The sequence below is a fragment of the Salarias fasciatus genome, chromosome 16 (assembly GCF_902148845.1).
Source record: "Salarias fasciatus chromosome 16, fSalaFa1.1, whole genome shotgun sequence".
In the NCBI taxonomy this organism is placed as follows: domain Eukaryota; kingdom Metazoa; phylum Chordata; class Actinopteri; order Blenniiformes; family Blenniidae; genus Salarias; species Salarias fasciatus.
The window spans coordinates 20,327,821-20,344,700 of NC_043760.1; the positions used below are offsets into that span (position 1 = coordinate 20,327,821).

The window sequence follows — 16,880 nt, forward strand, 5'->3', positions numbered from 1 at the left end:
CGGAAGAGTGCCGTAAAGTAACGCAGTTACGTTACTACGTTACTGCAGCAGCAGCTTCTGACTTGATTATTAACGAGTTTTAGTTCCAAAAAAAAGTTTTAAAGAAGTGAAAACTTTTGGCTGTATACTTTTGTTTTTATTAAATTAAACGTGATTTTTTTTTCAAGTATCTGGTATAACTTAATTTTACAATAGGGATGTAAAACATAAGGCACGCGGGTCAAAATAGGGCCGCGACAGGCTCCATTCTGGCCTGCCAAACCAACAAGCAAATGTTAAATTAATTTTTTTAAAACAAATTGGTATGGCAAAGACAACACGAGACCCGAGATGCTGCTAGAAAGAGAGCAAAACAGCCTGAGACTCAAAAGCTGGTTCCCAGGTTGAGCTTGTCAGAACACAGATAGCAGTTATGATGGTCCTTATTTTTGGTAATTTTGCCACAAAAACCACAAGTGTAACAGTTGGGAAATTTGCATGCTATATTTAAGAAGACCCAAGAGATGAAGCGCTTTCCCCGAGCATGAGAAGATGTGTGTCTTTTGTTGTGGATCCCAACAGATGTTTAGAATAAAAGATTAGAATTATTCTCCATCTCGAGATCTAGGCCTTCTTCCTCAAACTCTTTGAGAATCCCTGCATTGTACAATGCTCTGCATCACTGTCATAAATTGCGTCAGCACTGCAGGAGAGCATGCAGTGCAGGCTTACATTCAAATTAACTGTATTTAACAAAGACTGCCTCAAGTTCACCTCCAATCAGTCACAATCAATAGTGATTCTGATTTAAAACAGAGCAGTTTTTGTTGAAATGTTACGTCTAAAACAGCAAAGACATTACTCACAAAAAGTTCAAGATATTTAGTTTTTGGGTGAAATTTATGGAAAACAAAAAGTTCATACGATGATGATGTTACATCATGAAAATAGAACATTCAAGTAGAAGCGTGCAATAAGCTCAAACAATTCAACGAAACAAAGGAAAACAACAGTGGTGGATATGCCTCAAGAAAAAATGTCAACGTTTCAGTAATGTATCATGTACCTCAACTTGTCTGCAGAAGCATGGCTTCCCATTCTTCTTGAAGGGTGGAAATTAAGTCACTGAGCCTCTGAGGTAGAGCGTCACGAGCCTCTACATGGCGATTCAGCTGATCCCAGAGCTGTTCAGTCGGGACTGAGAAAGTCTGGAGAAAGTCAAAATACTTGAGGTACTCCAGCCCCCAGAAAATGGTTCCTCATGATGTAGCTTGGATGAGTTAGAGCATTTTGTTCCATGAAGATGAAATTAGGCCTGTATTGTTCATGCAGGTGCACAAAGACTGTTATTCAGGCTTCTCATTACTATTCACTAAGTGTAGGGCAGCTCTAGGTCTCTGGATGTCCAAATGTGAACATCAAGATGAGCATCAGCATGGATCAGACTCCTATTGTGAATTTTGTCGTTTCTCCATTACAAAAATTCCCCACAGCCATTCAAGATCCATCCAGCAGGCTTCTGCCCTGGCAATAAAATAACATTAAGTGATTTCTAGTTTGCTGTGAAATAAGTGACACATTTTATCCAAACAAAGATACTCACTCTATATATTCAACCACACCAGAAAACAGCAAAACTACTGCTCGCTGATTTCCACAACAAAAGCTACAAAATTAATTCAGTTTGAATTTAAACCAGTTTTGGTCATCGGTCAAATGAATTTACTGAACATTTGGATTAGTTTATCAAATATCCTACATCAGAAATAAGGTTGACAAATATTAGCCAACTCTCTAAAACAACTAAACAGACACTAAACTGTATCCATAAAGAAAGTGTGTATAAATTAATTAATCCTTTGTGTCACATGATGACAGAGGAAAGTTTTAACAGATTAGGGTTACAGTTTATTTCGTGATGTGTTTTCAGTTACCGTCGCATTCAAATCACTGCTATAGTTTAGTTATCCCCGTTTTCTAAATATGTTTGGAGTTCAGGTTTCCTTGAGCCATTACAGCGAACAGATTTAACAACATGTGGAAAGCGTTTAAGGCAGATGATTCTTTTTTTCGGGACGTCAGCATTAGGCTGGATTTACGTCTGTCAGTGAAACGGAGCTTGCACCATTTCGCCGGCACTGATGACGGAGGAGTGGTGATAGCGGTCACGAGAGGCAAAATCTTCATTCTCCTCTGTCAGCTGCTTGGTTTTCAGCCCCACTCCAGAAAGGGACGGCGTGAGCACAATTTCATCACAGGAAGGTTTCTTTCCTCTGAAAGAGCAAAAAGTTACTCAGAAATTGATTATGGAACAGGGGGAAAGAAAAAGAAAAAACAAACATCAAGTCGTATTAGGTGCACTACAAACATCAGAAAGAGAGAGGGGTTAAAAATTACATGTTTGGTTAATAGAGCTGAATTTTGATGATTACAACTCACGGAAAGGCTGAGCACTTCTATTTAGCGGCCACTCCCTCAATTATTACACACATCAGAGGAACATAATAAACCAACAAGAAAACCGTGCAGTACCTGAGCGTACGAGCCAGTGTTGATCTGAGCCAAGTGCAAAGGCTGAACTGAGCTGCAATACCTGCAAAGAAAAAACACAACATGTGCGGATTGAACGGATGATTTCTGCTTGTGGTGTTTGCACATTTCATTCACTCCACACATCAGACCTCCTGTGGTATTAGTAAAGGAAGTTAAATCACTCTACAGAAGACCAGTCATCGCTCCGACACATTAAGAGCTTTACGTCCACCTGCAGGACAAATGTTCAACACTTGCAGCGCGCGTGCCAAGAAATGTGTCGAGTCAGACAGCTGCGGCACGTTGTAATGTGGCGAGTTTAATGCACAGATGCAGGGTGTCCCGACCGGCTATTCTAGAAATCCTGAGCGCTGACAGCTGCCAGGCAGAGAAACTGCAAGTGAAACACACACCAGTATCCAACCGTGACACACTGACGGCCAATCTGAAGGCAACATGTGACCGCGACTAAAGCGTTCAATGTAATTTTTAATGCCAAAGTGAAAACGCATTTAACACGGCCAGCTAATTAAAAATTCATACAGTAAAATGTTTGCAATCAATACTGAGCTGCAGGAGGTCGGTGCTCAGTGGATGTGTTGTTGCAATCACAGCACAAATTCTGTGCAGACTGAACTCAGTCTGACTCGTTAGTTACAGACTGAGTAAGGTCATCCTCCAGACCTGCTAATATTGTGCTGAATTCATGTCAGGTGTCATGTTCAGGTTTTAAAAATAATCTAAAAATGCTCCAGTAGGCTCTCGTACCTGTGCCAAACTAAAAGAAAGCCTAAGTTTGATAACAGTGTGACCATTTTGTAAGGAGTTTACATGTTTTCCCGTGTGCAGCCGAGTTCTCCAGCTTCCTTTCACAGTCCAAACACATGCTGAGAAGTTTAAAAGGTGAATCTAAAAAAATACTGTCAGACTGAAAGAAATCTCCACTTTAAAAATCGATAGTGCTCTTTTCTGACCTTGAAGTAAAATTTAGAAGAAGAACCACTATAATCGATCCAAGCACAAGACCTTGAGCAAAACATTCATATTTGAGCGAATGCTGGAGAAGGGCCGTGCCATCAAGCCAAGCTGTGCAGAAATGAAAGGATGAGAATCACCTTTTGGGAGTCCGGGGCTCGTTTTCCCGATGTAGAAGTAGAGCAGGAAGGCGACAGCTATGTTTGCAACGGCATAAACCCACTGAATGACAAACATGATCAGAATGGAACACGCTGCCTGAAAGGAAAAGGGTTCAAATCATTCATTTTATCACTTGTAAATCATTTTAAAAAGACAAAAAAAAACACTAAAATATGATGGCGTGTAAAATGTACTGTACCCCAATGAGGGCAACCCAGTGGTTAGAGAACTTTGCATAGAAGGATTTCTCCATGCGTTGATGTTCGTCTTTAATTTCAGCACCTGCAATAATTAGGAAGGTGAATTTAAAACACAGGAGCTTCAGTACTTTAGCATAATGTGTGATCCGATGTCTGATGACCTGTGTGGCGACCGGGAATCTCAGCAGATGAGCACTGCTCATTTTGATGCGTTTTTCTGGATTTCTGTAGCTGGGGTTGGTCCCGAGCGTCGATCTCCCCACCTTCACGCTTCTCCTCAGCTTCCTCGTCCGTTTGAGTTGAACTTAAGTCTCCATCTTCTTCCTCCCCGGAGAAAACGTTGCGGTTCTGGTCCAAAGCGAAGCTGTCCATCAGCTTCTGCTTTGCACTCGTCCTCCTGCTCTTAGACCCTCTGCTGCTCCGGTCCGGCGTCGAGGTGGTCTTCTCAGCTCCGGACCCAACTTTAGAGAGAGGAGGAAAGATGTGGTCCATGTCCCTGGTGAAGGCCAGCAAGGTGCCTTTGCTGTGCGGACTCTCGCTTCCGCTTCCATAGTTTGGCAGAGTGGTGTCCACCAGTGGTCTGAAGCTCTCCCGAGATGACGTTTTCCGCTTTGTTCTGGTCCAGCTCAGGTCCCCCGTCTTCTCTTTAGTGCGTAGCTGGAAGGTCATGGCAACGCTGAAGTAGGAGTAGTCGACGAAGCTGTAGGTCAGCATGAAGTTGATCGTCACGATGGGCGCCAGCACGTTGACCTGGCCGATGAAGATGAAGGCCATGGTCAGCAGGCTGGTCAGACAGATGGCCGCCACCGGGGTTCTGTTTGGGCCTTTCTGAACAGAGGGAGGAAAATAAATCACGAGACGGCGTCAAACTCAAACGATCTGAGTTTATAGTGGTTTTGTAACTTGGAGTGATATTATCATAATTTATCCGACAGCATAAGCATTTATTCTGCAAAAGATAACACAAACCTGCAAAATACAGATCATGTCACTAAGTGTTATGTTTAGTGTAAAGATCGGTGAGTCCTGGAAGTGATAATACGGCCAGAACAGATAATTTTTTTTCCCACGTGTGGTTTAATCTGTTCAGGAAGAGACAAGACTTTTTCCAGAGAAGGTCAGTGGTTCATACTTTGAGATCAAGCTTCCTGAAGAGTTTGAGTGAACTTGAAAACATTTTTTCAACAAAAAATAGTAATTATTGTGAAAATTAAATAATGTTCATTGACATATTTTTTGTATTCACTTGTTTTTTTTTAATTTATAAACAAAAACATGGTTATTGTTTATAAATCCGGTTTTAAATTGTTTCTGATCAGTGTCTGCATTCTCCACTCAAACAGTAATAGTTTCAGTTTTTATTCAAATAAGACTACTTCATAGGTTTATTAATAGAAGGGAAATTTATAGGAAGTGTCCTCTTATGTAAGCATAGTAACTGCATTAGTCAAAAGTATTTTTTGCAGTAATAGCAGAAAAAAAACAACAACAACCGTTCAACAAACTCTTCCCATAACTGGGTCTTTTTCTGGCTGACCTGATAATGCAGCTGTGTCAACTATTAGACAACTATCACCACTTTCAACAACTACACACCTAAACATATATAGCATCTAAACCTTCCCAATACATATGAGGGAGGGTAGAAAGCTTTAACTTCAATTTAGCAAGCAAGAATACAGAACACTGGCATTTAAGAAACAGTTTAAAAGACTAAAACAATGACCCAACAATAATTATTTCCCCAGAATGGAAAAACCTTTTCAACTTGTGGTTTGTTAACAAGGTTGCTTTTACTTCCCATGCAGGTCCTGTCACACAGTTTAAGGAGGCTGCTGTGTGGCTGGCGGGCCTCCAGAGCACACAGCGGAGCGGGGCCCTGCCCGTCGCCCTTCCTGCGTTTGTTCTGAGGCTTTGATTTGGGCCAAGATGTCTAGGGCCTCATTCCAGCCTGCTGAGAGAGGTCAGACACTGCTGCCATCCAGGGAAGTATGAGGGGAAAGCAGGGTGGACGGGGTCAGGGAATCAACGTGACCGCGCGCGCATACGACTGCGGCGGCGGCGTGTCGTAACGTTTTGCTACGGTGAAGTCAGTCCGCTCACTCTATAATTAGGTAGTCCAGTAAATGTTTCCTGTTGAGTTCACACACCACACCCCCTACACTTCCACACTGGCCACATTTATTGGGTGACAATATGACAGCTATTAAAGGTTTTGCTGGATTTTTATTCCTCCAGCAAACTCCAGATGACTCATATTTGATTTACTAAATACAGTCAAAATGTCAAGAGTTACAAAGTATATTTTAATTTCTAGGGAAATATTGTTCGCTGTAGTTCACGGATGCCTGCTTAACTATGCTGTGTACAATCTTTTAAGACCTGAAACCCTAATATATTTTATAAACTAATCAGCAGCTAGTAAAGAAGGGCTATTTTTCTATTTTTCGGTACTTTGCGGCAAAACAATTGCACACACACATATATAAACTCATCACAGCAGGATTTCATGCAGAGCTCTCATTAGGCAAAGGCCTGTTAACAGCGATTAGGACGCATGAGCTGCAGCACTCCTGCAACACACTCGGTCCTAGAAGGTTTAAATCCAGACGTATATTTACCAGCACTGAAGATCATGGTTTGCATGCTTGGAATTAGGTTTTAAAATAACATTGCATTAAAAATACAGAATGTAACAGACTTGGAAAAGTGATTCTACTGAATCCTTTAGTGATGTATTCAGAAAAAAATGCTGTGATGTTAAACCCTGACTGACAGGTTGGATGGTTAGAGGAAATGAATAAGGAGTTACAGCCAATTCTTAAATTAAAGCTTCACTTTTAACAACCCTCGGGATTTCCTGTATTAAATCAAAACATGTTTTAATGTGAAACATTCAAAGAAGTTCAACATTGATAACAGCTGTGCAGCGTGAGAAAAGACATCAGTAGCATGCGATTAAAATCAAACATTTGAGTCTCACGCTCAGTGTGTGAGTTCGCAGCCCTGGATATATTGAGTTATCGAGACTGAAAATAATTGTTGAGCGATAAGCTGAAATGAAGTGAACTGTTGTCTACTGCTATCAGTCTATTATAATGACTAAATGCAGAGACGTCAAGCATGTTGGCTTTTCTTGTTTCATAAAGGATTTCATAGTGCAGAAAGAATGAAGAAGAAGAAGAATGTTCTGGTCCTACACGGAAAAGCTTTCCTTCTTTAGGTTTTATGTCACACTTTCTACCACGAAACAGCAGAAACAAATCCTTATCTGAAAGATAAGAATCTAGAAAATGCAACAATAAACTTAACTGTACCCACTAAATCCGTGTGATAATCTGATTTTATTGATGTTAAAGAATGGTTCGTTTTGGTGAAAGAGTGTTTCTTATGTTTGCAGCCGAGTTCACTGCTCCAAAAACTGCACACCCTCGAAAAAAAATAATCTGCCCTGACATCTCGGCGACACTGGCTAATATTTTGCAGCATGCTGTCAAAATCCAGACATTCCTCCCTACATCAATCTATCCAGCGTTGAACCCACCCCTCGGCCCAGAAAGGCCAGTGACGGGATGACCCTCTCCTGGGCGATGCACTGGAGGATCCTGGGTGCTCCGTACAGCCCGCCCATGCAGGAAGCCAGGGAGGAGATGTAGAGGCCCAGCAGAAAGAGGAAACCCACCAAGGAGACCTGGAGGAAGAAGGAAAACAAAGAGTGAAAGAGAGAAAAAAAAAAAAAGAAGGATAGGGTGGAGTAGTGCGCTCACAACAGCTACACCCAATCCGATTCCGCTGCAGCCAGCCCCTTATGAAAACAATGAGCGCTCCACTGATGGAGGAATGAAAGACTTGTGGGATTTGTTAACATAAAACCTAATGTTTACATTCTAATACTACGTGTCAGTGATGAACGCTTACATACAAGACGAGAAGCTTGAATTAAATTTCACATTTCACTTTGAAATGCATTAATAATCTTAGTTGTACTTTGCAAAACATGAATCTTCCAAACACACAATTCCTTGTTGGGGAGTTCAGAAATGCAACTTGCACAATATATATTCTGGCCATAACATTATTATACCATGAAACAAATGGTTTTGAGAAATGTGTCTGAACTTTTTGATGACTGCAATATAAAAATCACTGTTAGAACTCAGGGCGTGTCCAGTTCTCGATCTGCTATAAGAGGTTTGCATTCAGCACAGACGTATCTGGTAGATCACATTTCTGTATATAAAATAAACAGCAGTATTCTATCTATAATGGCAACTCTGAAAAGAATTTTAGAAAATAAGACCTTGGTTTTGCCCCTAGGAAGGAAAATACTATTAACTTTCAGCATGATGCTGCCAATTTGCTTCTTACCCATTACCTGCAGCAGGAAAAGAAAGTAACAGGAAATATTACCCCTGCCCTCCATTCTACAGCGTGGAGCAAGACGTCCAGTCAAGTGGATGCACAGCAGTTACTGCACAGAGCTGGACAAACCCAGCAGCTTCAGGGAATAAAACTTGGCTAAGATTGTTTTAGTACTTTCACCTTACAGAATTCAATTTCTCAAAACTTCGGTCAGGGCTTCCCCTATTTTCAAAAGTTTCTGTTTACATGAAAAAAACTAATTCAATTACCTCTGACTCAAAATGTACAGTAAACATTCAAGAGCTTAGAAAGAGATGACTTTAAACACATTTAGAAACTGAACTGCAACAAAAGAATGAAGCGAGGGAATCCCCTCACCTCCTCTCTCAAGAGAAGGATGGAAACAAAAGAGAGAAAGAACCATTTTACCTTTTCTGCGATCAAGAAGTCATAGCGCAGAGCCTCTCTGGTGCAGATGGCCCCCAGGAGGAAGACGAAGACCAGATACAGGAACCACCTGTGGCTCAACAACAGCACAAAACACAGAATTATGAATAAGTGCTCCTTTCTCACTCCGAACAGGAGACTCGAATCATAACAATCTGACAAGTGATGGTTCGATAGGGACGCACGAGGAATGTGGTTTATCTCACCATTCGAATGGTAAAAAAAAAAAAAAAAAAAGTAGTAGTTTGTGCTGCACAAGAAGACAAAAATAGCCTTTTATTTACCCATGAGGCTTCAGGATCCCTTTTGGCAACTCTTCACACCACAGCAGGGGTCTGAAGCTTTGTCTGCTTCAAGCTTATAAAGAATACATTTGCATATTTTAAAAACTCGTCCTGGGAGCTTGAGTGTTTTAAAGGCTCCCGATTTTTTTGTGTTGGTGAGACTCTCTGTGTCCGCCACTGTTCAGCTTTACTCTGATGTTTCAGCAGATAAGAGATTAGGGACGGGGTTCACAGACTTTCTTAACTACAATCTGGATGAATCCCAGGGGGTTAGGGGTTAGTGGTGGAAAGTATTCGAGCATCAAACCAAGAAGTCTGCTGCTCCAGTTTAGGATCAGAGCCTTTTTGTGTGCAGTCTGCATGTTGTTCATGTGCATTTAGAGTTTTTGTTTTCTTCAAACTAGGTTTCCTCAGTCTAATGACATGCATGTTAGGTTAACTGGTGAATAAACTACCAGAGGATGTCGATGTTTGTGAGCGATTGTTGGAATCACTTTCCAGTTTACATTGCTATGAATCTGTTACACCTACAGGACATGCATAAGCCCTATGTTGTCTAACTTTCATAATGAAAACCTACCGCATTTGAGATTTTTCTGCCCTTGCAGTGTCGGAATGCTTATTTTATGCGGCTTTTAGCAAATGTCATGTATCTTTCAAGGTGTGTGTGAGTTCCCCTACGAGGTCAGGACAGCTGCCAGTGTTCCCACAGGGATGTTGTGTTCGGGTCGCTGGAGGTCTGCGCTCATGTTGAAGCCTGCCATAACCCCTATACACACACACACACAGGAACCACAAAAATGTACACAGCATTCAGTGCAAAACCCATTCAAGTAGAAGATGAAATATTGGAAAACAGAGCAGCAGTGTTTCAAAGTTTTATGGCTTTCATGTAATAGTGGAATGATGGGATCAAGCAGGAGCAGGTGGGGGATTACCTACCTGTAGCAGCAGGGAAGAAGACTCCAAACACTGTGAAGAAGCTTTCTCCAGGACTGTAATCTGGCAGTGTGTTACTGCTGAGCAGGCTGTATGTATAACCAATGAAACCATGCTCTGGAAGATCAGACAATTACTAAAAGTTAATAAACGTTTCTCACTGAGACAGCCAAAAATTTGACCTTTTTTCTAAAATATCTCAACATTTGATAAGATAAATGCACTAAAAGGTTCATTGAGTTGTATGGTTGTTTCGATTGTCAACATTCAAGTGAGGTGTTCAGATATAACCGCCAGCTGGGATTAACTTCAATGATCAATAACCAGATTAAAAAATAGAAAGAATACAGACATACTATTGGTAAAACGTTAGGGATATTCGACTGGTGAAATCTGAAGGCCAACCTGAAATGCACGATAACCTTTACACAGGTAAAGTCTCTGTGACATTCTTGAAACTGTTCAATACATATGTCCAACTGTTCAACGTTTCACAACTTTTTGCACAATTTTCTGCTTCTAACAAGGAGTTTAATGACAGAATTCACACTTGGTGTTTGATCCATGAGTCAAGAAATACATTTGCTGGTTCAGTTGGAAATGGTATTTAAACAGTCTTCCTCGTAGAGTGCCTCACAGCGTCATCAGCAGGTTGAACAGAGATACAGAAAGACAGAAGTCGACGTCCTTTGACCACATCCCACGTGACTGCTTCATTGTGAACAATGCTGTGTGGAACTGGATGATGAATACCACTCAACTCCAGGCACATTTAAGGGGCGTTACAGACACAAAGTGTCAGGTGAGACTATTGGGAACAGTTTACATCAGTGTCATGACCTGTTAGGGTCACCACTAAGCACAGGCCTCATCGTCTTACACGGGCAGGGGACCATCTACGCTGGACTTGGGACCAATAGGCCTCAGTGCTGCTCTCTGATGAACGTCTATTCATGCTGAGCAGAAATGATCGCCGCCAACGATGTTGGGAGACGTTACAGAGGCATAAACAGGCTCTTCAGAGGGGAGATCATTGGCATTACTCCTTCAAAGGCTTGCACCATCTGCCTGCTGTCTGAGGAGAGTGATAAACACCACCCAGTGCATCAGCTGTTCCACCTGTACCTTTGTTTTTTGCACTTTATAATATTATGGTCATGTTATATGATCTTTATAACAACATGGTGATCTGAAATAAAAGCCGACTTGCTGTAGTGACCTCTGTAAAAGAGAGCAAACAGCCAGACTGAATCTAAACACTTACCATATAACACAATAATGCAAAAAATAAAGGTGGAAATTGAAAACAGGATTAGTCATAAATATGACTCCAAAGGACAACATTAATTTTAATTTGTACTTTTTGAACTGTAGACCAATAAATGGTGTTAAAATAAAAGTGACAGTGAATCAGGTTGACAGTCTGGATCCAGGACGGGTCAGTCTGGGTCGGTCGGTTTGTTCAGTGTGTGAAGGGATTGTTCGGCTTCGGCGGGGGCCATTTAAACCACACAGTCTGAAGGACCCGCCTATGTTACAACACCGGACATTTCCCCCTTGGTTATCTTGCGATGGGAAAGAATGTGTTCTCTCCGATTAATGACATGTTTATCCAAAAGGAAGTCACCACCCTTTTCAGAAGCTCAGCAGCTTCCAAGTTTGACAGAAAGAATCAAAGTGAGCGAGAGAGGAACCAGAGAGAGGGACTCATGCTTTTTGCTTTAGCAGACTCTGTTCTGAATGAACACGAACTCCAGGATGTGCATTTAAAAAGGTGTAAAAACTGGCATCAAATAGACGAACCTTTTTTTTTTTTGTTGACTTTTGTGATCCGGTGAAATCGCCCTCTGTCCAAACAAATCTAAAGCAGCCAGTGTCCATGTCTGCACCATGAGCTCCCCACCCACATTACAACATCGTGGTCCTACGTCCAAGTAATCCTGACTGCTCGCTCTCACAATTGGGCTTTTTCTCAACCTTCAGTTGAGGGCGTTCACATTTACATAATTCCAGACAGGAACACATCCATTGATACACTGATTCAGGACAGAAACCATGGATCACCCCCCCCAAAAAAAATTAGAGGTAACAACCACAGTGAGCTGTTTATAAAGACAAAGCACGCTATTGGCCCTGGCAGCAAACAGTACTTTATAGATGACTGCTCTGTTCTGCCCGTTTGTGTTACTATAAACACACATTTCTCATTTGGATGCACTCCTCATGTGAATATAACAAACTAATAAGAAACAAATTTGAACCAAAATGATGCTGAACAGATTTGATACCTCGAGCCATTGGTTGTAATGTAAACAATGACAGCATTCAGCTCAGCTTGAATGAATAGAACAGAATGAAGACATGAGATTTTGTTCCAATTTTACACATAATCCCTGCTCTTTTGAATGTACAGTTATGTGAAAACAATCTCACTAAAGTAAGTGGCTGACATAAACAGATTTGTGTCAATGGGGAAAAACTTTCGCTGCTCATTAATTCAAAGGTCACCAACTATCGCTTCAAGAACCCAAAAGTACGGGTACAAGGATGTAGTGCAAACCACTGCACCAGTGCAAACCGGAGTGCTCCTAGCTCAGAAACCCTGTTTGATCTCCGGCCACTGCACCACTTTGTCACGCAACTCCGCCTAAAAACATGACTTTGCTCTAAATGTCGACTGACCAGCTGCGCTTTTAGACGCAGCTGCGGTCAGACTGAACCCACTTTCTGTGCGCTTGTTCTTTGAAAAAGCTGGCGCGAAGGCGGAGTGGGGCGCCGTTCTGAGCTCGGCATTCCTCTGATAGAGGCTGGAATGTGTAGTCGGATTACACGAGCATCTGAGGCCTCTCCCTCCGTCTGACTGACCCCTCGCTCTCCCACACTATAAACCGCTGTCCACGGAGGACGGGCCTGGGTGTGATGTGTCCCGCCGGAGAGACTGAGAATCGTATATTAGTGTAAGGATCACAGAGAAAGACGATGTGGTGGTCCCTGTGGGAGACGCAGGCTTCAGATCTCAGTTCCGGCCATCCCTCTTTGTCATTTTCCAGAAATGTGGGTGAGTCTGGTTAACACCCTAAACCCAAGACCCAAGGAGCACATTATGGTTTCCGGTTCTGTGGGGAATAGGCGTGTCACGCTACGATCTGCAGGGTTTGTGTTAAAGCTGCTGGGCTGTACGGACGATGCTGGGACACAAAACTGACCAAACAACATAATTGACCACGTAATTGAAGAGTGCAAGTGGGAAATGTTTTCTCCTCCCATCAGGAGCAATAAAACACTCTGAGCAGTCCTGCAGGCGGTGCTCTGCAGAAAAAAAAATCATTTTCAAAGCCTTTTTAAAAGTTTGAGAAACTTTTGAGACTTTTTACTGGCGGTACAAACACCATACCACTGTATGTTAAGCTGCATAAATATTGAAAAATCTAATTTCATTCACAGCTTCAAGAGTCTTCTAAATGGATAATTTTATCAAATCTCTGAAAATACACTCTTGTTGCTACATGTTTGAGTTCTACTGTCACATGATAATGTGGAATTTTCTTTAGCATGTTGTTCTTCTCTGAATTGTGACAAAGTGTTGTAGGTAAATGATAAAACTGTTGAAATGCCATAGTCTGTAACAGAAAGACAACCAAAATAAAATGTAAAGAGTTTCAGTGCGGGGGAAGCCCAGGGAACCTTTCTAGGGCATACTCTACTCTGTATTCGCCCGCAGTTATTTCTGAGGTCAGATCAGGATGAGAGGAACCGCTGGTGTAGACGGTATGTTACTAAATAAGGCAGGTAGGAGACAATCACCGTTACAATGCTGAAATAACTGTGAGGTACCACATAAATCTCACATACCAAGCATCCTAGTGATTCAGTCTCTCCAAACTTTTGTTGCCATGTGCACATATAAGTTTTTCAAGTCTCTCATAGTGTGGAAGTGACGAGCCAATAAAGCTCTGAAGCTCTGCGGTGCTGCGCTGACAGCAGGCGTCAGCAGTAGCGGGGATGTGTGTCCGCGTGTGAAACCTCCCGCTTCGGCGCTGCGAAGTGTACACAGGGGGCGAGTTATCAAACCGTGACCGTACGAGGATGGCGGTGGCTCGTTTTTCCTTCAGGATGTACCTCAGTGTTCAGCGAGTTCAGGCTAATCTGGCCTGTTTCAGCCAGTTCAGGGACCTGCTGGGGCACTGCCAACCATGAAGTCACCACAACACACACCGCGGCTCCTAATCGGAAAAACCTGGGGTCAGTTTTAAGGCTGGGTCTCACAGACTGTGAGCTGGAGTCTGTGAAGAGTTTTTTTTTTTTTAAAGGGGAGTGGGAGTTAAAACAGGGCGAGAGGAGGTCATGGGATGAACCAGGTTTAGTGATTTGAGAGAAGCAATGTTGATGTAAGTGTAGTTAAGCCCGTGTGTGAATGTTTTTATATAAAGCACATCAAAAACGCTTTTGACGGAAAAGTGTTTTTCAAAGACTGAACTGACTTCTGGTGCACTTTGCTCTTCCCACTGCAAAGGAAGCTGATAATCACTGAGAGCAGGAAATGTGGGGTCGGACTTCCTGGAGGCCAACAAAAGAAAATAACCTTTAAAAAGACAACATATCCTCACCAGGACAGAAAACAAAAACGGAAAAATCACCCTTCCCATCAAAAAAAAAAAAAAAAACATTGAAAATGTACTTTCAAACAGAATTGCAGGAAAACTGCACTTCACAAAGGGACGCACACAAAAGGGGACACTGATAATCTGGAAAAGAGGCAGACCAGGTCCAGAAGGATGAATAAAAAACTAAACTACACTGACATCTAGTGGTCTGGAAAGGTCATGACCTCTACAGCAACTTTGTTCTGAGATTATTTCTGTACCCTATCCTCCCTCTCCTACCTGGGTCGAGGTGTGTGAATGTGCCGATGACAAAGTCCAGGGTGGAGACGGCCAGCAGAGCCAGCAGCAGCAGCTGCAGCCTGACGATCCACTTGACCCCGGCCAGGTTTATTCCCAGCAGGGCGAGCAGCACGGCCACCGACATGCTGCGGACCGCCCACTGGTTCTGGAGACCCAGCAGCTCCGCCACCGACTCGGAGAAGCCCGTGATGTACATGGCTCCGGCCACACACTGCAGGGCGGGACGCAGCGTCAGAGGTCAAACAATCTGGACCAAAATCCTTCCTGGGAGTCGGGTCCCGTCACCCACCTGTCCGAAGACATAAATGAGACCGAGGGTGCCGCCCACCCGGCCCCCCAGGACCATGGAGATCATGGAATAGACTCCTCCACCGCCGACGCCGCAGTGCTCGGAGACGCCGATCCCCGACATCACCGTCACCAACGCCACCAGCACCACCATGGAGACGAGGAACATCCCGAGCAGGACCCCCGTGTTCCCCTGCATGACGCGCACACAGTTCATTCAATCATTCAAGGCATCAGCCTTGACTGCTTTATGTTAGTAGAGAGACTGGTAAATATGAACAGCATGAATCATTCAAACATGACTGTGTACTGACCACCAGGTATCCAGTGCGCAGGAAGAGAACCACCCCGAAGATGTTGATCATGCAGGTGGTGAAGACGCCGTCCCAGGTCCCGAACAGAACGGGCTCCCACACAAACACCTTGATCTTCCACCATGGCTGGCTCGACTGCTGAAAACCCTGAAACGCAGACAAGTGGATCAATTATTTTTTTACATGTTCAAAATTCCAGGTGCTTCATTAAAGATTTTGAATGTTTATATTTGTTGATTTCTAATCAAATAATTGAGAAAATATATTTCTTCCATTAAAAAAAGCCAAATATTGATGGATAAATTAACAATTTCTGTATTACAAAGAGATCTGATCGACCATTAAAGTTAAAAATGCTCCAACGTGAGACTGTAGCACTAAATAACAGCTACCTAAACTCAAATCGATAAGCATTATCAAACCTCTTTAATCTTGTATGTTCATCATAATCAACATCACAATAAATTCAGAGTGAGCTGACACTTGTTTTCACTGCCAGCAGGTTTATTCTGTATTCTATTCGGAGAGATAACATCAACAGGTAATGTTGAAACAATTAAAACTAGTCTGGCAAATTTAAATAAATTCAGCAAACACTACAGACTTGGAAAAGCTGAATAGCAGCTGTGTTTTGAAACTCAACACAAATTTCATTGGTGGAAAGTGGACAAAATCTGCTCTTGATCTTGTGATTTACTGCCACATAGGGGAGAAATTAAGAAATCACATGCAGGAGCTGGAAATAAATACACCGAATGCACAATCCAGAAGTCTACTTCCTCTTCGAGCAGGGCGCATTTCTCATCTTACCTGTGCGTCTTCGTGGAAGAGGTCACGCACGTGCGTGCTGGCGCTGCGGCCCCCAGCAGGTCCTGTCCCGTCCACACCCGGATCATCACAGGTGTGCTCGCTCCAACCGAGTGGCGGGGTCTCCATCTGCAAACTGGGGAGGGGAGTCGGGGTGACTGATGATGGGGATTTCAGTTTCAAACATCCGCTCCAACTTGGATCACGTGGAGAAAGCCGCGCGCGCGCGTGTGTGTTTTTAAAGCGTACCTGCAGCTCAGCCTGCTCAAACACCGACCGACAGGTGCAACGCGAGGAGACCCGGATACAGCAGGGTGTGTGCGGGATCCTGACACCGCAGGCAGACAGGATTCAACTCAGACTGTTCAGAAAGGCATCATCTGTCCTGTTGAATTGTTCGGTTAAATCATTGACATGTATTTATTTCTAACACGTGGCCCGCGTGATCAAATCAAAAGCACACAATCCTCCAAACTTTTGTCCAACCTTGAAAACAGTTAAAAATAACTAAACAGCTAATTTAATAGCTAATAAGTGAAATAAAAAGTCATACCTTTCAGATGCTCTGTGGCATTTTGTTGAAGCGCAATCCTCAATGTTGGACTGAGGGAGATTTGGTCCCATTAAAGTAAAAAAAAAAAAAAAAACAATAAGCAGAGATCGACCTCACCTTTCACATTTTATTCG

The 16,880-nt window shown here is 42.8% G+C and overlaps 1 protein-coding gene across 3 annotated transcripts; it reads right to left on the reverse strand.

Moving 5' to 3' along the window:
* Positions 1–205: 205 nt before the first annotated feature.
* slc12a8 (solute carrier family 12 member 8) lies at positions 206–16,816 on the reverse strand. Of its 3 annotated transcripts, none has more exons than XM_030111428.1 (15): positions 16,747–16,816; positions 16,443–16,554; positions 16,197–16,329; positions 15,387–15,533; positions 15,074–15,265; positions 14,764–14,995; positions 9,884–9,997; positions 9,623–9,710; positions 8,640–8,727; positions 7,393–7,539; positions 4,010–4,676; positions 3,848–3,930; positions 3,627–3,744; positions 2,512–2,572; positions 206–2,252 (listed from the first exon to the last, which is right to left on the reverse strand). In XM_030111428.1, the coding sequence occupies exons 3-15, from the start codon at positions 16,320–16,322 to the stop codon at positions 2,084–2,086; spliced, it is 2,232 nt and encodes a 743-aa protein (XP_029967288.1). In that variant the 5' UTR covers positions 16,323–16,329; positions 16,443–16,554; positions 16,747–16,816; the 3' UTR covers positions 206–2,083. The 3 variants fall into 3 exon arrangements, with proteins under 3 accessions (XP_029967288.1, XP_029967289.1, XP_029967290.1); XM_030111429.1 differs by having other exon boundaries at positions 16,197–16,351; XM_030111430.1 differs by having other exon boundaries at positions 16,443–16,521; positions 16,747–16,800.
* Between the last annotated feature and the right edge of the window lie 64 nt (positions 16,817–16,880).